The sequence below is a fragment of the Lissotriton vulgaris genome, chromosome 1_2, assembly GCF_964263255.1.
Source record: "Lissotriton vulgaris chromosome 1_2, aLisVul1.2, whole genome shotgun sequence".
NCBI classification, from domain to species: domain Eukaryota; kingdom Metazoa; phylum Chordata; class Amphibia; order Caudata; family Salamandridae; genus Lissotriton; species Lissotriton vulgaris.
The window spans coordinates 265,512,445-265,536,747 of NC_141686.1; the positions used below are offsets into that span (position 1 = coordinate 265,512,445).

The 24,303-nt window shown below is 48.9% G+C and overlaps 1 protein-coding gene across 1 annotated transcript in view; it reads left to right on the plus strand.

Annotated features, from left to right (window-relative positions):
- Positions 1–4,664: 4,664 nt before the first annotated feature.
- Positions 4,665–24,303, plus strand: part of LOC147736464 (uncharacterized) — a 30,877-nt gene continuing 11,238 nt past the window's right edge. The window contains exon 1 of the mRNA XM_086953192.1: positions 4,665–5,144. Within this exon, the coding sequence (XP_086809318.1) occupies positions 4,776–5,144 (369 nt within the window). The 5' untranslated portion in view covers positions 4,665–4,775. The remainder of the gene's footprint in view (positions 5,145–24,303) is intronic.

Consider the following 24,303-nt stretch of genomic DNA (forward strand, 5'->3'; position numbering starts at 1 on the left):
CCAAACCCTAAAAATACTCCTGTACCCCAAAACCCAAACCTAGCCCTGAACCCTATAAATACCCCTGTACCCCAAAACCCATACCTATCCCTAAACCCTAAAACTATCCCTGTACCCCATAACCCAAAACTATATCTGAACCCTTAAAATACCCAAACACCCCAAAACATATACCTCAGTACCCCAAAACATATACCCCTATACCCATTCTTACCTTATCCAAACATTAAAAAAAACATGCTTTTACCATTCATGCATTTACAACGAGTTTTGTTGTAAATGTATGCGTGGTAAAAGCATATAAAATGTAATGCCATGCGTTATAATGGCATTGCGCAGTCATGGTACTTTCGTAATAAAAGTATGCGGAGTGATGGTATGCGGAAAGAAAGTTTCGGAATAATGGGTGTTTACCCTCCCCCGGTAAGTACGTTGGTGACACAGCGGCCCACATCTCCAGCAACATACTCATATTTTTTCACCACCCATTTGAAAAATGCATAGGTCTCTCTCATTGATGGCCAGCACCGACATACACTTTCAGACACACCTCCCGCCACAAGTTCTAGAATTGCGAACTTTAGAGCTGGGGAGCTACGTTCGAATCTCGGCATCAACTCAAAATCCTGTGATTCCAGGCAAATCACTTTGTCTTCCCGTGCCTACCACAAATGAATGTGTTCTTCTGTAATGTAAATTGTGCTCATGCCATGTTGTCGAGTTTGCGCTATATAATATTGCAAGGAAAAATAAAGTAGGGAAACTCGAGTTCACACACTACTGAACACGCATTTTTAACTGCATCAGCAGTGCACTGTGAATCGGAGATTTCACAGGCCTGTCACAGATAAGAAATGCTATCAAAACGAAATCCTACAAAACAATATACTACTGGCCGGCAGCAATTCATACCCGGACAACGTCGGGACGGGCTGCTAGTATAAATATACATCCATATAGAAACAGAGAGGGACTTTGGGTCAGCCCTCATTTGCTGTTGGTCTGCCTGAGTGTCATTTTCTCTATGCTTCTATCAATGACCGCCTAATACATTTGGTAATTATTTAGTCCACATCAGTTATTTGCTTGCTTGCCCTGTGAAGAACGGCATTTTTTGACAATTTGCGCGTCCATCTGAAAATGACTGAGCTTCAGAATCAGGGATGGTTGATCTGTCTTTCTTAACCCCTTCCAGGCTCATGACGAGCTGGGCTCGTCATGGTGTAGCCTCCTCACACGCTGATGACGAGCCCAGCTCGTCATGTAACATGGGTTTTTTAAATCCCTGCATAGAAGGAGAATTCCACTAGCGCGCATGTGGTTAAGAAGATACTACACCTTTCTGGGCAGTGCTAAAGGACCACTTGCTTACAAGTCATTTCTTCTGCAGTGTGCCGCATCCCGCATGGCCAGTTCCTCTAGACTAGGTGACCTTATGGAATACTGTTGTCCCTGATTATTAGATCTGACAGCGCCTTCCCCATCAATTTCTTTGCCTTCCTCTTCCAATTTTCTGACCTCATTTTTGCTGATATTAGGACTCTGTTCACTTTATCACTGCTAACGAATGCTGGACGGGCAACCCCTGTCCCCAGTAGACTCCTATAAATATCTAGGTTTCACTATTGACCGTAACCTCAACTTCAATTTACAACTGGGGCAAGGCCGTATCAGAGCTAAACAACTGTAGTTCACCTTCAGTGTCCTATAGAAAAAACTTACGGGGTGCTCTACAGGCCATTTGCTTAAAGCCATAGACACACTTGTTTCAATAGTGTCTTCCTGTTCCCTTGGTCTTACAGCGCTGGGATGCTCAAGAGTAGCCATGCGCTATATAAGAGGGTATTCATTCATTCATTCATTTCAGCAAAATTTTTACCCTCAATTTCATATGGCTCGGAAATTCTAAACACGAAAGACGTCAACTCCTTAAACTCAGCACAATCAACTCTCTTCAAGGCCCTGTTCTCAATCCCCCGACACATTTCACCATCCCAAATTCGTCTTGAGTATGGCCTGAGAAATCAGACCCCCGACAGACAAGGGGCATTAGCGAAATACTACTGGAGAATGAGGGACGCAGAGGATAACACCTTTGCATACTACTGCTGGAAGGAAATTGAAACCCAATCCAGGCTAAGTAATTCAACGTTCAGCATTCTGAAAGACTCTCTCGCTGCACTGCAAGTCGAGGAGGCCTGGCTTACCCTCCCTACTTACTCCAGTTTCAAAATCGTAGTGAACAACGCAATTAAAAGGACCTCCCTATTAATGGACAAAACAGCTGTCTCAAAAAAAAACACGCCTGGACCGTGATTCAAGGCTATCAGCGGCTGAAACCTCAACCATATTTACTCGATCATTTCTCCCAGGAGAGAAAACAGTACTTAACGTTATTGCGGCTGGGGTCATTTCCATCAAAAGATCTGACACCAAAATGGAAATACCTCTGGCAATCCAAGGAATGTCGCTTATGCGGAGGTCGGGAAGAGTCCCTTTTACACCTGTTATGCATATGCCCCTCCCTGGCAGCTACCCGAAGAACGGTCCTTCGGGAAGCCTTAAGGAAGGATGAAATACGGACATGCAGAGCTGCTGTCATCCAATGCCTTGGAGGGTCATCAATCCAACTGTCCTGTAGGGCAATAACATTTCTCAAAATGGCAGCAAGAGAGCTGGTTAAAAAGGAAATCATTCACTAATTTAATTAGTTCCAGCATACCCATCAACGGCATAGTCTTAATCTTTTAAATTCCTCTGTTTTAAAATTTAAAATGCATTTTTATTTAAGGTGGTTCCCCACCCTTTTATGATTTTTTTAATTGAAATCAAATAAAAGTATTCATGACTCCATGAAAAATGCCAGCACACAAAGATCTCTTCAGTCTGCTCTTCTTCGGTCTCAGCCTATCATGCAAAGGGTTTCCCCTCGAGCTTGGTGGCTGATGCGACGGCAGCGGTCACACCACCCTAAAGCTGGCACTCTTTCTGGGCTATTGTGCTGAGGTCCATCACTAGTCTGTCCTCAGCATTCCATAATCCCCACTTACCAACACTCCTCATCTCTCTTACATAGCCAGACCAAGAGGGTTCTGCTCTTGCTACCAAGGGAATAAGCCAGCCTACACTGGGATGCTGCCTGTACATCGCTCCCAGATGGCCGTATAGCACCGAGTATCGATCACTCTTAAATCCCTAAAGTTAGAGGTGCAGCCCATATAACTGTTCCTCTCACAACTGGCTTAACCCCTCCCCTGCTGATGACGGAACCGCTCCGTCATCAGCTACAGTTGAGCTGTGCTGATGACGGAGCGGTTCCGTCATGGCCCAGCCGCCGCGCGGCGCTGATTTCGCGCCTGCGCGGGCGTTCTAATGAGCGGGGCGGGTCATGACGGAACCGCTCCGTCACCAGCATAGCTCAACCGCGGCTGGTGACGGAGCGCCCCTTTAGCGCTGCGGCGGAATAGCCGCCGCAGCGAAGGGGTTAAGAGCCTCCCACAGTAGGAGCAGGAAGTCAAGAGAGCTCTCATTGAACTGAAAAGACTGCTGGTTCTGTTCTCTGCTATCTAACTAGTGCTTTTTCGTTAACAAAAAAGTCCTCTTTTCAACCATAAAACTTTGAATGTAAATTATATTATTTTAGAAGGTTGTTATGATAGCTGTAGGTATCTCAGTTAGAAATAACTTTGGTATAAGCATTGCTCCTGCTGGAGATGGGTAACTAGCGGTAGTTAAATTGCGGACACTGGATCCTGTCATTCCATGCTTCTTTGATTGACCGCAAACTTTTTTAATTTTGGGCAAGTCACTTTATCTCTTTTTGTCACAAACTATTAATCTGTGTAGTGAAAAAATAAATAATCGAAATAGTTATGGGGGCTGATTTACTCTGCGTACTGGTGCAAAATGTTTATTTTATCGTACTTTTAAGAAAAAATGTTATTCTGCATTGGAAAGTTGAGTTTTGCTTAACTTTACATAGAGAAAAGGAATACTGCTAGTAATAAGTAACCCAGTACTACCCTATTTATCACTCAAACAAAACTTTAAATATATGTTGGAAATTCAAACATTTTCCTTCAAACATTAGCTAAGGAGTTCACAAAACACATACATACATTTACGTCTCAAATATATACTTTTAAATGTTGGTGTACAGATATTAATTAAGCCAAGAAAAATTTTCCTGTTTGGTAGGTGGGGCTGCACATAGGGGCGCTACTTACAGGTGACCGGAGGGCTACCCGTTGGAGAAGCGTGTACTAGGTATTAGAAATTTGGGACTGTAAGTACCAGAGGGCAAGAGAAAAAAAACAACAGAGCTGGAGTATTAATAAACTTGACATGGACGTGAACATTCGGAAGGAGGCTGCCGGAAGGCACAGCTGGTAAGGTTGTGCAGAGTGTGGGGATTTAAATATCTCTGCTCAGAGATAAGGGACAGTAGTAGTTTGTTAGGGGTGTATGACAGGACTGGTGCTCTGGCGACCCACTCGATGTTTGTAAAAGCGCGCCTGAGGCTTGTTTCTCGCTGCCAGACAGCAACAACTTCAACCCACGCACATGAAAAACAGCAGGGCCACTTCCTGGTCTGCAGGTTGAGTTTCTGCCGATCAGATAACAGAAGCACGACCAATCGGATGGGCAGGTTGCGAAATGAGTCACCAGACCGTGATTGTGCGGACTTTCCTCAAGTGAAACACAACGTTCACAGAACAGAGAGAGGGGGCGAGTTCGAGGCAGAGAGGGGAAAGTTGAAGGAGCACGCTTTGAACATGGAGAACCCTGGGTACGAGAAGGACAACCTCAAGGGCCGCCCGGGATATGTGACCCCCGCCGGGCCCCCACCCTACGGGGCAGTGAACCCTACAGGTGCCCAGCCACCACCAGTGACCCAGTACTACCAAGGAGGATACCCCATGCCTGGCCCCAGCGGGATGCCACCCATGAACCCACATTTCCAGGGCTACTCCCCGCTCTACGGCGACGGCCAAAGGGCGCCCATCGACGTCACGGTGACCCGCACCACCGTCATAACCCCGGTGGTGGTCGCCAGCCAGCCAGACTATCTCTGTTTCTCCATCTTCAACCTTCTGTGCTGCTGCCTCCCGCTTGGCATTGTGGCACTCATCTACTCGCTGAAGGTGAGTCCTGCGGGCACCTGGGCACAGCAGTCTTAATTAATGAGGGAATACACCTGTCCGCATGCCAGAGGGCATGGCGCCCCCCCAGAGAGAGGCCAGCTGCGACTGTCTCACTCGCTGGGTTATGGCGACAGAGTGGCATACCACAGTATTACGAGTATATCCCTCCATTTCTTTAAATGTATACTAGCCATCATTATTTTATTGGTGGTCATAGATGGTATGGTGTATGGACTATGATAATAAATTATTAAAGGCAGGGCTCTTCTCCTCCCACACCCCCGCATATGCAAATCAGCCATCTTCCGTGGGGTCTTAGAAGGGCACAGCAGCATATCAAGTGGGAATGTCCCGTCCCCACATTGATACCCGTCGCCCCCCGGCCCCCACTGGTGGTGTCAGAGGCACTGGTAGTACAAAGCTTTATTTCGATATAATAATATCTTAAAAGCACATGAAAGTTAAAATACAATTCATATTATTAAAAAAACACTCAATAAATAGTTAAAAAGACAGTTTAAAACAGTATTAAACAATTAACAGCTTTGAGTTTAAAAGAAATAAGAAGCCAAGGATTGCCTGAAAGAGGGTTTGTCCCATCTGATCACCCACGCCCAGCTGAGGAATTTGGCTACCGCTACCCCACACGCCAGTACTGTGTTAGGATCAGATTGCAAAATTCTTAAAGCTGGGACATTAACCTCTGGTCTCAAGAAGGAGACAAACAGGTTTTAACCATTTGGATCTGGGCTTATTGTAGGCACTGCAGACAAAGAAAACATGTGGGATAGTTTCCAGTTCGGTGCTGCAGTGCGGGCAGGTGGCAGGCGTCTGGTAAGGGGGTTTCCATTTAGAGGTGCGTTCACGGACTGGTAGGGTTCCTATTCTAAACTGTACATATAATGCCCTATCTTTGGGTTTTCTAATAAAGTCCATGTAGGTTTCAAGTAAGGGAACAGTTTTGTGCAGTCGTAACTCATCGGTGAGCCTGCCCAAGTTATCCGCTCTAGATTCCTGGGCGTCGACCCACCGCCAGTAAGCCCGCTTGACTTCTGAACATAGGTAATATACATCATGACTGTATTACTGTCTGTCCTACCGCTGCAGTGGGTGTCTGCCCCCCCCCCCCCCCGTGCTCAGGGTGCTCGTACCAACTCCCACATTTTTCTTCATCAGTTCTTCAAGACCCTATGTCCATCTTGTCTTATGTTCCAGATAACGTTGTTTCAGATAGCTGTCGAGCAGCGCTTATTAACACACGCTCTCTTCCGTCCCATAGCTTCCAGATCAGCGAGTTTATACTCGCCCATGACCTGGATCTACTATTTGCAACTGAAACTTGGGCAGATGCCGGATCAGGGCCGGATTTTTGCGCCGCAACCCCTGATGGATATAGTGTAGTCAGACATGACAGACCCATAGGAAGAGGTGGCGGACTCGCTATTATTTACAAGGATAAATACCGTACCACCTTGGTTCCCATTAACTCCGCTAACTGTGAAGCAGCTACCTTTGCTATTAGCATTAACCCCAAACAAACTCTCAAAGGTATATTACTATACTGGCCTCCTGGCCCTCGAAACCCCTTTCTTTCTACTCTCTCTGACTTAAATGATTACATCATAAGTTCTGAGAAATATATGATATTGGGAGATTTTAACTTCCATTTGGAAGAGCAGGACAACCACGATACAATCCAACTTACTGCTGATCTCTCCAATCTGGGACTGCACCAATTGGTCAAGGGCATCACTCATCAGGCAGGACATACCTTAGATGGTCTGTTCACTAATGATCCTGACATCTCTGTACTGAACACCATCCCTATCACTTGGTCAGACCATAGGGCCATTATATTTCAGTTATATATCCGGACCGCAAATCCTTTACTATCCAGGCCACGAACCAGGGTAGGGACTCGTGCCTGGAAAAACGCGGATATTCCTCAGATGATAAATTCCCTGGCCCTCTCCTGCCCTCGGGGAGGAGATACCTCTGCATTATCAGCTGCAGATTTCCAGGACTGGATTCGAAGCGCTGCCGATCTAGTGGCCCCAGAGAAACTCACGAGACCTAATAGAGCAGCTCCGTCTGCCGCTTGGTACACTGAAGATCTTAGACTTCACCGCCAACATTGCAGGAACCTAGAAAGGCGCTGGAGGAAAGTCTATTGCCCCATAGCCAAACAAACTTATAAAGATGCCCTCAGAATATATAAAAAGGCGATTATTGCCCGAAAAACTGTTTTTTTCTCGGCACAAATAGAGAACTCTGCAAATTCTGCCAGAGAGCTGTTCTCTGTTGTTACGACTCTGTCCACCCCCTCCACTGGACTCGGGGTCGAACCTTCACAGATCTTTTGTAATCAACTGTCCACTTTCTTTACCACAAAGGTGGCAGATATATATGCATCTTTTGAAGGGGATATTAGAACTAAACACAGAGTCTGTACTGGGGAAGAAGGAATTCCTGATCACAATCATGACCGTTTTCCCTGTTTCACACCCACCTCACAGGACAACATTATTAGACTCATTTCCACCATCAAGTCGGGTTCCCCTCTGGACCCATGTCCTCCTTCCGTGATGGCAAAACTCACAGAAGTGATCTCACGTCCACTCATGGAAATTTGCAACACTGCATTCCAGACAGGTCAATATCCCAGCCTGTGGAAGAAAGCTGTCATAAAACCCCCTTTAAAAAAACCTTCCCTGGACCCTACAGCTGTGGCCAGTTACAGACCCATTGCGTGTCTGCCCTTTCCTGCCAAAGTATGCGAATTCCTGATGAATAGACAACTCTCAGAGTTCGTCGAGGCTCACCAACTCCTCGACGAAACGCAGTTTGGGTTCAGGAAAGGGCACGGGACTGAGACCGCCTTGATAAAGGCCTCTGATGAACTCAGGGCAATCATGGACCAGGGAGGGGCGGCTGTCTTGATCCTTTTGGACCTGTCGGCAGCCTTTGACACGGTCGACCATACCATTCTGGTCGACCGTGTCAGCCCTGGGGATAAACGGTTTGGCCAGGGGCCTTATTTAATCTTTCCTGGAAAACGCACCCAGACAGTGAGGCTGGGAGATTTCTATTCCCCTATATCTGCACTCCCCTGTGGAGTCCCACAGGGCTCCTCGCTAAGCCCCATGCTATTTAATATCTACGCAGCGGACTTGGCAAGGGTAATAAAGGCCCATGGGATACGACTTACATCCTACGCAGATGATACCCAGCTGGTTCTGCCCATCCACAGAGATGGCCCTACTGTGGCAGCCAATTTCCAAAGAGCCATGCTTGAGGTCAGCACCTGGATGGCCTCGAATTGTCTGAGGCTTAACTCGGACAAGACCGAGATCATGACCTTTGGCAGGCTCTCCCCGGAATGGTCCTCCATCTGGTGGCCAGAAAAGCTGGGCCCCCCACCTGTCCCAGTGGAAAAGGCCAGAAACCTGGGAGTGATCTTTGACAGCAAGCTGTCCTTTGACCTCCACACTAATAAGGTTGTCTCCTCAGCATTTTTCATTTTGAAAAAAATCAGGAAATTACTGCCTTACCTCCCTACCTCAGCTGGGAAAACTCTGGTCTCTACCCTAGTTTTCTCAAAAATAGACTATGGGAACGCTCTCTTTTTACATACCCAGAAGCGTGTCCTAACAAAATTGCAGTCTATCCAGAATGCGGCTGCAAGGATTCTCCTAAATATCCCGCGCCGCAAGCCCACCTCCCCCGCCATTCGCCACCTCCACTGGCTGAGAGTTGAGAGACGCATAAAATTTAAGGCCCTCTGCATTGCCTATAAGGCAGTACATGGCATAGGACCCAGGTTCCTTACCGAAGCTTTTCAGCTTTATACTCCCAAGAGGCAATTAAGATCGGCCAACACCAGTCTCCTCCCTGTACTGCGTACAAGAACTGCCACCTGGGGAGACAGGCGTTTTCTGGTGGCCACTCCAAAACTTTGGAATCTCTTGCCATTGGCCATTAAGACCGCCCCGAACCTGATGAGCTTTCGCAGGCTCTTAAAAACATGGTTATTCAACCAGTAAGATGACGGCTGATTCTAGTAGCTCTACAGCGCCGAGACACCCCAGGGTATTCGTTGCGCTATAAAAATGTCGAAAATAAATAAATAAATAAATTCTAGTTTGGACAATGAAGCACCAGACTCCCATGCCACCCAAAGGCCGATGGCCAACAAGAGTTCCTTTATTTTGGAAAGCCAGGCTATTTTGTGTGACCCCTGCAAGCTCATGATTTCTTTAAGGCCGTCTGCGTAGCTCTCTAACTCTGGTGTACGCAACAGGCGAGCCCAATAAAGAATCGGACGCAGAATTATAAGGACTTTAATAGATCTGCGTCCAAGATCGTATTGAATGGGCTTGCTAGGGGAACTCCTGGGGATGGACAACAGCTCCTTATAAAATTGGTTTTCAGCCATTACTAGCAGGTCAACATTACTAAAACCCCAGAGCTCTGCCCCGTACAGTGCACTGCCTACTGCTTTTGCTGAATAGATCTCTAGGCCAGGGGCTATAGGTCTAGAAACTAAAGATCTATGCTCCCCGTTTATGGCGTCCACAACCCGTTTGTGGTTTAGGGCCATTTTTTCAATGTGGGGTTTCCACTTGAGTTGGCCAGATATCCTAATCCCAAGATAATCGAACGTTTTGACCCGCTCAAGCGGCTCTTCGTTGAGGGTGAGCGTGCGGTTAGCTTTTCTGCTGGGATTGAAATAAAGGAGCTTGGTTTTGGAAGTATTGATGACCAAGACCCTTAAGTTACAGAAGTCACAAAATCGATCCAGCAATTTTTGGAGCCCCATGGGCGTTTTGGAAACTAATAACGTGTCGTCGGCAAAGAGCATGGCGGGGACCTTCACACCAGCCAGACTAGGGGCGTCAGCATCGATGTCAGTTAAAAAAGAAACCACCCCATTAACAAATAGGGAAAAGAGGGTCGGCGCCAGAACACATCCTTGGCGGACACCTTTGTTCATCGGAATTTTTTCTGTTAACTGCTCCTTCGTGCCCCACCGAATGCGTGCGTAGGTTCCATCGTGCATGCGGGCCAGCAGGTGCAGGATGGGCGGAGGGAACCCCATCTTGTGAAGGACCGCCCACAGCCGCCCTCGGGGGACCAGATCGAACGCGGTCTTCAAATCGATGAAGGCCAGGTACAGACCTCCCTTGCTAATCGAGACTGTCTTCCAAAGCAGTAGTAATAGCCTGAAAGCCTGGTCAACAGTACTTGTACAGGCCCTAAACCCCGCCTGGAAGGGGGAGATAATGTTATTCTCCTCTGCCCAGGATAGGATCTTTTCAAGGAGGACTCTGCTAACCACCTTCTGACCAGCGTCGATCAGGCTGATCGGCCGATAGTTGGCAGGGTCACCCCTTGGCCCCTTCTTATATATAAGGATCACTTCTGCTCCCTTCCAGGAGTTTGGGACTGGAGACCCTAGGAGGAGGGCATTGGTCAAAAAGGAGAAGAATTTGGACCATTGCTTAGGGCTGGCTTGGAACAGATCGGCAGGAATGCCATCCTGGCCCGGTGCCTTGCCTTGGACGATTTTACTGATTGCAGATTCTACCTCCCTCTGCCCTATTCGGTCCATGAATGGGGGTATGTCATGGTGGAGTAGTGAGCATTCGGCTGTTGCTTCGGAATTCTCGGGGGCCCCTACCCCTGCATACAGTTTCCTGAAGTGGTCGTACCATTCCCCATCCGTGATGTGGTTGGGTAGTTGGTCTGTTCCATCATCATTATTATTTCTCACTAGAGCCCAGAATCGTTCCCCATTCCTATTCTGGCTAGCCAATTTTAACTCCTCCCAGTGGGAATCATCCCAAACCCTCTTTGCCACTAATAGTGCGCGCCTATACACGGCACGAGCTAGGCGAACCTCAGTTGGATCTCGGGTTTTGATGGCACAGATTAAATTAGACTTAGCCTCCCTGCAGTCGTGGGTATACCACCTGGCAGCAGGCTTCCTTCGTTTCTGCCGGGTTCTCCCACCTCCATCATGGAAGAGGGCGGCCATCCTATCTATTGTCTCCTTATATGCCATATTGACCTGGGCGGAGCCGGGATCATCGGCACAGAGTGTAGAAAGCTTCTCTGTCTGATCTTTAACGATTTCCCCCAGGGCATTGATCTTTTGCTCATTGATGGCAAATTTGTGCCATTTGATGAACCTTTTGCAGTTCGAAGGTACTATTTCTCTTGTCGTCATTGTTAGTCTATTGCTGGACAGGGGTTTCCCACATTTATCAGATTGCACAGGCTAAGAGATAGGGGGTGTGGTCACTATGAATAGACGGGATAACCACCATGTCCAACACATGTTTCCACAATCTCCTATCTACCTGAATGTAATCAATTCTACTGGGGCAACTAACTCTATTGTAGGTACACGCTCCGGAAAAATCAGACGGAGTGCGTCCGTTCACTGCTACCAAAGCGTGTTCCAGCACCATGGCATTTATTTGGATAGTGGTAGATGTCCACTTTTTGATGGGCGCGGTCGTCAATTGTGGAATTCCCCATCTCGCGTCTTCCTCCAGGAGACCTGCTGCGCCGTCGACAGCCAACGGCTCAAATGTGCAGTTGAAGTCGCCAGCTATTAGCCGCAATGTATCCGGGGAACAGCTACTGAGTGAGTCTGCAAGTAGAGCTATGGTTGGAGATGTACCCCCCCCAGGTATACCTCTAGCATATATGTTAAAGACTTCCAGAGTCTCTGGGGCTTGGGGAATCCGAATTGTTAACCTCATCATGTCATGGGAGATGTTGGGGGAGAGGGAGATCTTGCAGTTTAATGAGATTTTAACCCAGACAAGCAAACCTCCAGAAGGGCGACCCCTTCTGGAGGGAGTTGCAGGGACATGGAAAGTAGAATAGCTGGGCTTATATACTGGTTCCAAGCACCATGTCTCTTGGAAAATACACAGGTCATACTTTTCTATCAGTTCGTTCCAATCTGGGAGGATTGTTTTATTCCGGAGACCTGCGATGTTCCAAGAAACAACGCTCAAGTCTCTACTTTTGCCATTTGTGGGTATTGTGACCGATTCAGTCCCACGTCCAACGGTGGAGTTTGGAGTGTTGGGACTGGCGGGAACTATGAGCTCCTCGATCCCAGCGTTACCTGTATCCTGCGGTGTCATACAATCTGCCTCAATTCTTCTCTCACATGTGGAACAATCGTTGCCCTGTGCTTTGTGATTGTCATCCCCGGTTACCAAAAAGATGGGCATTGGGTTGCCATAGTCTAGATTTAAACTCTGTAAGTTACAAGTTTGGTTATCTGCAGTTTGAATTAAGGCTATAGGTGGGCGAGATGTTGCCGGGGGTTCCATAAGTCAATCAACGGCCTCCAGTGCACTGTACCTATTATAGCAGGGAATTGGCGGTTGGATGAACTGGGGGCCATACCATTCCTCGCTATGCAAACTACCTCCATGGGTCGGCCAACCACCTCTGCGCTGTGACAAATTCCATCCTTCTACTACCCCACCACCTGGGATAAACATGTTCAAATCCCTTCGCACCTCATGCCTCCTCCCTCCCCGAGTCTGGTTATTATCCCTCAGCCAGCTCCAGCCATTGTCCAACTGCTCCCCGGGCATATAAAAATAGGACAGCGGTCTAGCTACGATCGCAGTGCCGTGGGTTCCTGGTTTCCCCCTGCATATGTGCTCAACAGTGCGAGGATCCTCGAATGTCACAGCGACACAATCTCCCTGAAGTGTTTTTCTATTAGGGCCCACCCAAGGGGCTCTCTCAACCATCAAGATGTTGCTGTGGGTATTAGGTGGTAGTGGGTGGATATTTGCTAGCCAGTGGCATACCTTGTTTTTAAGCACCCAAAAAGGCTCTAAAGATGTCGGGGCCAATTCCGGTACGCCTGTCAGAATGATTACAAAGCGACAGGCTTCAGGAGGTAAGTTGATGTTTCAGCGTTTCTGGCTCTTGGCTGGAAGAGAAGAATCTGGTTTTGGGGTGGGGGCAGCGTGATTGTTTGTTTTTGTTTGATTAGTGTGCTCAGCTAATGAATTGGACCGGGCACCCCCTTTTTTGGATTCGGGGTTAGAAGTGGTCGGCAATGGAGTCTCAGGTGTGTTATTTTTTGCTACCACTGGGCGTTTATTGGCTGGTTGCGGGTTACTAGCTGGGACAGTGGCGTTAGTGGCGTTGGCTACCCTATTGCCACGGAGTGGAGCCTGGTGTCTTGGGTCCTTTTGTATTTCTAGTAAAAAAAAATCGATTCCTAGGAGCCTAGCCTCTAGGGGAGCTAGTAAGGTTTTAATGGCATTGGTCAGGGCGTGGACTACAGCCTCCCAGTCTATCGGTTCCAGGCTCATCAGCTATGGAGCTGTCTTCAAAGATGACAGCCAAGGTGTTATCTAAGATGGTGTCATCTAATATACTAGATGGTAAGCATAGAGCCTCGTTTCGTGGCTCTTCAATCCCCGTATGGTTCCCGTTGGCTACTCCAGCTGGTTCCCTCTCCTCTTCTGTTCTGTCTCTTTCGTTATTAGAGAGGTCAGTGCTTCTAGTTTTTGTTCCACTGGCTTTCTTGGTGTTGGGGATAATGGGCTTGGGCTTGGGTTGCCTACATTTCGGGATAGCCCCCTCCCGCTTCCCCCTCTTGCGAATAGATGCATTATCGTGTTTGGGGTCAGCCAAACTGGCTTGTGGGCTAGAATCAGGTGGAGTTTGGGACGGGGACAGGGACAGGGACTGCGCATCAGGGGGTGTAAGATCTAATACTGCTGGCTGTCTGTTGGTATCTTTATGAATCTCAGCGTGAATCAGTAAGGGATTATTAGTGCTTATGGAGGTTTTGGGAGTACGCACGGAACCTATATGGCCCAGAGATGACCTTTTGGCCGCTACTAGTTCTTGGGAAACTCTTCTTTCCATCAAGACAATTCCTTGGTCTATTAAGGAGTTGGTGCGGACGATAAAATCGTCAAGAGTTCCAGTCAGTTTTTTCCTAGCGCCTGCCGCAGCCATACTTCTAGTTTCCCGGCTTTCCATAAGCTATGGCAGAATCTGGAAGTGTTGAGTCTATAGACAGGGATAAGGAGGCAAAAGGTGGCCCGCTTTCAAATCCCAATAAGGTGTGTGCTTATCCCCGATCGTGCAGTAGCAGAAGACACCATCAGAGGATAAGTTTTACGAACGGGTGCTTACAGTTCTGTTGGATGTGGGTCGCTCCTCGGCCAGGGGATCTGACCCAGTCCAGTCTCTTCAGGCCTCTGAGGGCCACAGAGGGCCCGCCCTTTGCCCGGGCTTAGCCCGCGCGCGGCCCGGTGACGCGGGGGCTGTCGTTTTTTATGTCACCCCCTGGCGCGGAACTGCTCGTAGCGGCTTCCGCCGCTAAGCCTGCTGGGAGTTGTAGTCTTCCTCTGCTCGGCAGCCGCTGATGACAAGCTGCGGCAGCGGGAGGGAGACCGGGTGATGCCTTTCCTGTATCCTGGTGTGTCCTGGAGCTTACTCTGCTTTCTCTGGCCCCAACTCGAAAAGGTATGACTGCGCCCGCTCCACCGGGGCTGTCGTTGTTTTTTATGGCGCCTCCTGGCGCGGAACTGCTCGTAGCGGCTTCCACCGCTAAGCCTGCTGGGAGTTGTAGTCTCCCTCCGCTCGGCGGCCGCTGATGACAAGCTGCGGCGGCAGGAGGGAGACCAGGTGATGCCTTTCCTGTATCCTGATTCAGAAAAGGGGGTGGTGATGGACAGAGTATTTGAATTAAGCAGAACACTCCTACCCAGTCAACAGATCAGGGCTTGATCCATCACCGTTTTTTAGCTCATTGCACCATCCCAGCTCAGAACCTGGCTACATGCAAATTAGTCTGTCCCTGGCCCAGTGCATCATGGGAACAGGGCAGACCAAACTACCAAGCCAATTCTTATACTGGAAAGGAAACAAGCTTCCGGGGACCGGTTTCTGGCATTACAGCCATCTTCGGCCTGGCTTGTTTGAATCCTGATGGTGCAGTGAGCAAGGGACTCATGTCTGAGCATACCCTTCCACGCGTATGGTGGAAAAAACGATTCAGAAAAGGGGGTGGTGATGGACAGAGTATCTGAATAAAGCAGAACACTCCTACCCAGTCAACAGATCAGGGCTTGATCCATCACTGTTTTTTAGCTCACTGCACCATCCCAGCTCAGAACCTGGCTACATGCAAATTAGTCTGTCCCTGGCCCAGTGCATCATGGGAACAGGGCAGACCAAACTACCAAGCCAATTCTTATACTGGAAAGGAAACAAGCTTCCAGGGACCAGTTTCTGGCATTACAGCCGTCTTCGACCCGGCTTGCTTGAATCCTGATGGTGCAGTGAGCAAGGGACTCATGTCTGAGCATACCCTTCCACGCTTATGGTGGACAAAACGATTCAGAAAAGGGGGTGGTGATGGACAGAGTATCTGAATTAAGCAGAACACTCCTACCCAGTCAACAGATCAGGGCTTGATCCATCACCGTTTTTAGCTCACTGCACCATCCCAGCTCAGAACCTGGCTACATGCATAGTAGTCTGTCCCTGGCCCAGTGCATCATGGGAACAGGGCAGACCAAACTACCAAGCCAATTCTTGTACTGGAAAGGAAACAAGCTTCCGGGGACCGGTTTCTGGCATTACAGCCGTCTTCGGCCCGGCTTGCTTGAATCCTGATGGAGCAGTGAGCAAGGGACTCATGTCTGACATACCCTTCCACGCTTATGGTGGACAAAACGATTCAGAAATGGGGGTGGTGATGGACAGAGTATCTGAAATAAGCAGAACACTCCTACCCAGTCAATAGATCAGGGCTTGATCCATCACCGTTTTTTAGCTCACTGCACCATCCCAGCTCAGAACCTGGCTACATGCAAATTAGTTTGTCCTGGCCCAGTGCATCAGATCCAGATGCATGTGAGTCCCTTGCTCACTGCACCATCAGGATTCAAGCAAGCCGGGCCGAAGACGGCTGTAATGCCAGAAACCGGTCCCCGGAAGCTTGTTTCCTTTCCAGTAAAAGAATTGGCTTGGTAGTTTGGTCTGCCCTGTTCCCATGATGCACTGGGCCAGGGACAGACTACTATGCATGTAGCCAGGTTCTGAGCTGGGATGGTGCAGTGAGCTAAAAACGGTGATGGATCAAGCCCTGATCTGTTGACTGGGTAGGAGTGTTCTGCTTAATTCAGATACTCTGTCCATCACCACCCCCTTTTCTGAATCGGTTTGTCCACCATAAGCGTGGAAGGGTATGCTCAGACATGAGTCCCTTGCTCACTGCACCATCAGGATTCAAGCAAGCCGGGTCGAAGACGGCTGTAATGCCAGAAACTGGTCCCTGGAAGCTTGTTTCCTTTCCAGTATAAGAATTGGCTTGGTAGTTTGGTCTGCCCTGTTCCCATGATGCACTGGGCCAGGGACAGTGAGCTAAAAAACGGTGATGGATTAAGCCCTGATCAGCTGACTGGGTAGTAGTATTCTGCTTAATTCAGATGCTCTGTCCATCACCACCCCCTTTTCTGAATCGTTTTGTCCACCACAAGCGTGGAAGGGTATACTCAGATGTGAGTCCCTTGCTCACTGCACCATCAGGATTCAAGCAAGCCGGGCCGAAGACGGCTGTAATGCCAGAAACCGGTCCCCCGGAAGCTTGTTTCCTTTCCGGTAAAAGAATTGGCTTGGTAGTTTGGTCTGCCCTGTTTTCTGCACCAGGGACAGACTAATTTGCATGTAGCCAGGTTCTGAGCTGGGATGGTGCAGTGAGCTAAAAAACGGTGATGGATTAAGCCCTGATCTGCTGACTGGGTAGTAGTATTCTGCTTAATTCAGATGCTCTGTCCATCACCACCCCCTTTCCTGAATCGTTTTTTCCTGTATCCTGGTGTGTCCTGGAGCTTACTCTGCTTTCTCTGGCCCCAACTCGAAAAGGTATGACTGTGCTCGTTCCACCGGGGCTGTCGTTTTTTGTGGCGCCTCCTGGCGCGGAACTGCTCGTAGCGGCTTCAGCTGCTAAGCCTGCTGGGTGTTGTAGTCTGCCTCCGCTCGGCGGCTGCTGATGACAAGCTGCGGCGGCGGGAGGGAGACCGGGTGATGCCTTTCCTGTATCCTGGTGTGTCCTGGAGCTTACTCTGCTTTTTCTGGCCCCAACTCGAAAAGGTATGACTCCGCCCGCTCCACCGGGTCTGTCGTTGTTTTTTATGGCGCCTCCTGGCGCGGAACTGCTCGTAGCGGCTTCCGACGATAAGCCTGCTGGGAGTTGTAGTCTCCTTCCGCTCGGCGGCCACTGATGACAAGCTGTGGCGGCGGAAGGGAGAAAGGGTGATGCCTTTCCTGTATCCTGGTGGGTTCTGGAGCTTACTCTGCTTTCTCTGGCCCCAACTCGAAAAGGTATGACTGCGCCCAGAGGCACTGATTATCAGACCACCGCAGCCATGACCACCTCAGACGGAGAGTCCGCAGGCAGGTCCATTGGAGGGGTTTGGGCTGCGCTTAGGAAAAGTGAGATTTTACACTCCCCTTGTTTGATCTCAGCGCGGGACCAGGACCATCCTTTGTTGCTTGTAAGAGAGATCTGGCGCCCTCTCGTGGTTGCAGCCTCAGAGACTGCATAGCCTTTCTGTTAGACCTGACATCCTTGGCGTGGTTTTTCCCCCATCTTTTTGCCTCTGACTCATGTAGTTTTGATGCTGTGCTGGATTTCGTTTTTGCTGGTTTAGATGCTTTGGACCCCCTGCCACTGCTGATCAATGTCAGAGGGTAAGTGCTCCCTCTGTAAATTGTCATATTGATTGGGTATACCTGATTGGCATATTTGTGTCACCATGAAGTCCCTTGTAAAGTGCACTGTGTGTGCCAGGGCTGGTGATGACAGATGCTACTAGTGGGCCTGCAGCACAGATTGCGCCACCCACATGAGTAGCCCTAAAATGATGTCTCAGGCCTGCCAGCGCAGGGCCTGTGTGCAGTCAGTGGACTGCCATGTCCGCCTGGCCAGTGTCCCCACTGGCTGGGCCTAACCCTTCCCTGTCTGTGCACACCAGTCACCCCTATGGAAGGCTCAAGGTACCCCCCTGGGCAGGGTGCAGTGCATGGATAAGGTAGAGCATGTACTAGTGCAGGTAACATGCTCTGGTAGTGAGCAGCAGCCATTTTGTGTGCTCACTGCTGTAAGGCTATCTTGCTCCATAGAGTAACATGGGGGAGGCTGGTCCCATTGGATCCCAGCCTATCTTCCCATAGGAACAAGATGGGACATAGGTGAAAGATATCCCTGAACTCAGAATTTAATAACACATCTTTTAGTAAAGGTTGTTTTTAAATTCTGTGTTGGAGAATGACACTTTTAGAAAGTGGCTGTTCTCTTGTCTAAACCTTTCTGTGTGCCTGGGACTGTTTGTGGATTGACTGTCTGGGTTGAGGATGACAGGGTCTGCAGAGCCCCAGGGGGTTATCTGAGCCAGCCCCGTGGATGAAAGGCAGCATCTGCTGCCAGGGAAGTGGGAGGAGATAGCACCTGATAGTGAAGGGCTGTGCCTGCCTAACCACAAAGCTGGCTCCACCTCCTGCTGGGCGACTGTCACCTCTGTCCCTGGGACAGGGAGGAAGAAGGAAACCAGAAACACCCCAGACCCCCAGAACTGGTTTGGACCGGGCTCAGGGCCCCCTTTGCACAAAGACTTCAAAAGACTTCAAAGGACTTCAAAGCCTTTTTGGGGTATAAGAGAAGGACCTCTGACTACAGAAAATCAGATTCTACAGTCAAGAGGAACCTCTGCCAGAAGGACTGCTGAAGGAGCTAATGGAAGATTGCCTTGCTGTGTGCTTTAAGGGCTGACCTATCCTGCTGTCCAACTGAAGGAGAGGAGAAGAAAGGGACTTTGCTGTGTGCTGTGACCCTGCCTGCTTGACCTAAGAAGACTTGAGCCTTCACGGAGAAGACCCGTCCCCGCCGAGGAAATCGCGAGTGCCCCTGTGCCCCCGGCCTGCCGTCCCAACTGCCGAGTGCCTGCATACCTCCCCCGCCGCTCGTTGGATTGCCTAGAGCGGGCGGGAGAGCAACCGGGACCGGCCGGGGCAAGGAGCGAGTGTGCTCTGTTAGGCGCGGAGCGCCTAAAGCCATCAGGAGTGCGAGGCTGTGCCGATCTGAAGGAAGGAATCACCAAAGTACTCGGTGAGGCGCGATTGCCGCGATGGGGGCCCGTTCCTCATGGTAGCCTATTCCTTCAACGCTGGCATTGTTTAACTGCTCGTTTTGAGAGTGCTCTAATTACAAATCAGTCCATACCTTTTTACTGAGGCTAGAGACTTGAAACTATTACTTGTGATACAGAAACTTCCTAATTACCAATGCAACCACTAAGATTATGAACAACATTCACCTGAAGAAGTAATTAATGTATATGGATGATTCTTGCTGCTGAAACTAGATAAAGTTATATATATTTTTATAAAATATACTTACCTGTGTGGTCTCAGTTTGTGGTGGATTGGGGATTATTGTTGTGTTAAGTGCAAATATTATACACATTGCCTTGGGGATAAGCCTGCCTGCTCACGCCAAGCTACCTAGAGGGAGAGCGGAGGTTATCTACTGTGTGTATTCCTTCACCCTGACTAGAAGCAAGGGTCCCTACTTGGTCTAAGGTACTTACCTCTGCCAACTAGAGACCCCCAGATCTAACACTTTCCTTACCCTAGCAGTGGCGACTATCTGTGGGGTGATCTCCTGAGCTCCCAGCCCACAAGCCTCTGCCGGTGGCCTCATAATCTGATAGTGGACTTTGTGAGGCGTAGAAGATGCCCACAGCATTGGCTCATACCCACCGGAACGCTTGAGCCACGAGAACATTGTGATGCATTTTTTTTTGCAGAGTGTTGCTTGAGAATGTTTACTGGGCACAGCTCTCATGCTTTCCCTGGGGCATAATATCAAGGCTTATACCTCTGCTTTAGCTGCACTTTTCGCCGCTAAAGCAGAGATAACAAGGCAGTGCAAACATGCATTAGCCCATGTTTGTTGCCTTTTTAGTAACTCCTCGCTTTGCATCGCTAATGAGATGCAAAGTAGGCGTATCTTCAGGAAAAAATAGGAAAATTAATCGCTAATCGCACATCGTGGTATCAACAAGCCAGCCCAGACAACGCGCAGGGATGAAAAAAGCCTTGCTAACCACTGACATCGCCAAAAACAAACATCTGGAAATTTTCCAATTTAGCCATGTGCATAATGGGAGGTGGTTTGTAATGTTACATCCACTGCTCCCTATTATCAACATTTTACTGAGCACAATGCTGACTTTGCTGGATTTCAGGGGATATTGCTTTAAATTTCCGTATTTTGAAGGTTTCACATCGCCTGTTAGCAAATCGTTGTAAATACGATGTGAACCGTTGATATATGACGATAATGCAAATCGGGCTAAGAGCGATTTGCAATGATTACCGTGCCCCTTTTTGATATCCCCCCTAGTCTCTTGGGACATATCATGATATGTCACTGATGATGTACAGCCAGAGTCGGGCTGCCCTATAGGCCAACCTGGCAGGGCCAGAAGGACCTGTTTGAAAGAACAGTTTTTGGGCTTGTTTTGTGAATGTGTGCCGGGCAGTCTTGTTTTGTAGTGGGTCAGTTCTCTGACAGTGTGTGTGTCAGTCTTGTGCTATACTGGGGTCGATTTTGTGACTGTGTGGGGGCTTGTGTTAAAGAGATCTTTTTCTGAATGACTAGGATGCAGAGCTGTCTGCAGCACTCAGGCAACAGTAATTTGCCTTAGGCGCACAAAGCAATGCAGGTTGGGAGGTACATATTGTATGGGTGGATCTGTCCCGTGTCTTTGCGGGTGTGTGATAGCAAGTGTTGCAGCTGTAAAGCACCACGTGTAACCTGATTGTTGCACCATGCCCTTTTGGCAGGATTATCCCCAAACTTTTTGCCTTCCTCCTGTATCTTTTTCCACCTGTATTTGTAGGCATTAGGACTGCTATTCAGTGCGAAAGTGCACATACTCTCTCCTTTTTTTTTTTTTAAGACTTGTTTGGCATATTTAATTTACCTGTAAGTCCCTTGTACAGTGGTGTCCCATATACCCAGGGTCTGTAAATTAAATACTACTAGAGGGTCGGCAGCGCTGCTTGCACCACCCACAGAAGTAGCCTTTCAAACCTGTCTCAGGCCTCTGCCACTGCAGGGCCTGCAAGAGCAGTATACTGCCACATTGACTTGGCATTTGAAGATACTTCTCAAGCCTGAAACTCCCCTTTTACTACATGTAGGTCACTCCTAATGTAGCTGAAAGAAGAATTCCTTTGGATTATACTTTAAAGACTCATATCACGTAGCTATCCATACATTCAAACACTCATCCTAATCACACAAGGTCTAACACTACTCATCGATCCTGTGTGTAAGGGAAATATAAACATAAGCCCAAGGTAAACTGTACAAGGCCGATTGCACGAACCAGAGGAGCTACGTGACACCATTGCACGCCGATGAACCCTATCTGTGAAGGGTTGTCGATATTTAAGCAGTGGGACATTAAACATTTAGTGAGGGGAGGCCGCAGGCCTCACTCTGGAGATCTGATAAACATAACGACACGCAGGAGATTCCCGTTACAGGAGTTTACGAGATTTTGTATATGAAATAAACACCATTGCCCTACACTGCATATATAAAAAGAAACATCCTCAAACTCGAGTTAAGGTATACTCGAAGAATACATACTTAAAATCTTAAACTACTGAATGAGGACGCTCTTTTTAGGTCTCGCACCTGCGAATGGATCGCGAAGCGATAGTCGCTGCAAGACTATTGCAATCAGTTCTGCTTACAAGGAGCCAAGAGAGACATGCGACAAGAGATGGGCACGCGCGTAAACGGATCAGGTCGCGCGCACTTCCTGTCTCCCTTGGCTCCTTGTAAGCAGACACACACGCACGCACACACACACATAGAGAACCCCCACGCCGCCGCCGCGCACGCACAGGCACACACACACACACACACACACACACACACACACACACACATGGAGAACCCCCCGCCGCCGCCGTGCGCGTATACACACACATCCCATCCCTCAACCCCCCCATTCCCCCACTCACCGGGCTCTTCTCACACTTCCCTCTTCCTCCGCAGCGGGTCACTCTCGGTGGCAGCAGGCTCGACGTGTCTTCTTCGTCATCCACAGCTTGCGCAGGGCCAGCCGACGTGCACGCGCACGGCAATGGCGTCTCGTGCGCTCCCTACGCGGTTTCGGTTTCACGGCCAGGGGTGCGGCCCAGAGAGAAAGGCAGATGCGGCGGAGACCAGCCGATGTAAGGCGCGGGCAGGGTCCGGGGTACCGGGGAGGAGGCCGGGCCCCAGGGGTCTCAACGGGCGTAAACACCCATCCGTGACTGCTTTCATGCAGCAAATTGCTAGTTAGCAAGAGGCCGGCTGGCTATTTGTCATCTGTGGGCATGGAGCAGTTGCCTCAGTTGTATTGATTTTCTACCCTTCACTCAGACTGGCCGGGGGAAGTCTTGGGAGAAAAGGCAGATGACAAAGGGTTTTGATGTGCAAATTGGGCCAAGTTTCACAGTAAAGGGGGAAAGGCACAAAAGTGGTTAACGAAGGCGCACCAGTGCTTCAAAGTCGCCTTGTCTTTTAGAGAGACGTGATGTTCAAATGCAGCTCTCAGGCACCGCAGGGGTGCGTGTACTTCCTTTGACTCCAGATCTGTTCGGTGCTGGCCATCTCAAAAGGTTGCCACTGCTGTGACCTGAGCGGGGAAGCTGGCTCTGCTGGTGGGGGTTTAGAAACGTGACTGGTGTCTCCACATGCAAAAATATCGAGTACAACAGAAACCTGATCCTGCCTTGCTTACCAAGCAAGTGTGGAGTTTAAAAAGAAGAGTTATAGCTCTGGTATGCCATCTGTAAACGCTGTGAGTATGTTTTTATTAATACCCGACTTTACGTACTGTACTTTTTGACCTTGGAAGGATGACCGACTGAGACGGCCCTGCAGTATGGCAAACTGAATTTCTCGACCATGGCTCAGTTTGGGGGAGACAAGCCTGTGAACCGCAGGCCATGTGCAGAATGTCAGCTGTGAACATGTAATGTTTGCTTTAGGGTAAAAAGTTGTTCTCCAAAATCTTAGGTATATTTCTCAAGTGGGCAATATTGAATGCGGTGACGAAGATGCGTCCGCCGTGGGAAGTGTTTGGAAAAGTAGTGGACGAGTGCTTTGCGCTTTAAGTAAAGTGCTTAGAGTCTGTGGACAATGGGTATACCATTGGTCTCATAGAGCACCAGCCTCAATAAAACAGGGAACATACAATTGCTTTAAGAGATACTGTCCCATTGTAAACTCCTTCTTTTCAGTAGTTATTACAAGCATAGTTATCTGCCCAGGATCACACATTGTGGTCAAACGTGAAAGCCCGGTTTGGAACCGAGACGATACAGATTAAAACACAACTTGACCCTACACTGAGGAGTGGTGTGGCTCACTGGTTAGAGGCGGCATACCCGGAAGCAGAGGACGGCCCGGGACGAGGGTTCAATCCCCGACATGGCAGGGTCGTGAACCAGAGTCAGCGGACTCGATAATTCTCACCTCGGTGCCTTCTCTAACCTGGGATCACACATTTGGCAACTCTGGGCATTAGCTTGCCTCATCTCCACAACGGCCCACCACAAACACCGGGGATGACTGGTTTCACCTTGGAGATACCCAGGAGGGAACATCTCACAGGGAAAGCCAGGACCGGTTCCCCAGCGGTCTATAGCGCCAGGACGCCTCCGGGTAGCAGTGCGCTCTACAAGACACACACATTTACTGTTGCCTCCCAGACTTGCCTGGAGCAGAAAAACAGAGACTTTAAAAAAGTTAAAATTCTCTGGCTGGGCAGTGCGGCAAAATCTAAAACGAAATATGCTGCAAGCTGGTGGTTATAGTGGGGTAATATTTTCCTTCCAAAATGTTGGCATCTATCATAGATTTGAATGACTCTCCTTACACATCATCAGTAATTACTTTCCTTTGGGTCTTCTCATAGGAATGTGGATTTAGACCTCTCCACTTCATTGGCTCTGATGCAGAACCCAGCAATGAGGCTGATGTTCTCCAAATCTATCGTTTTAATCGTATATATTTTAATAC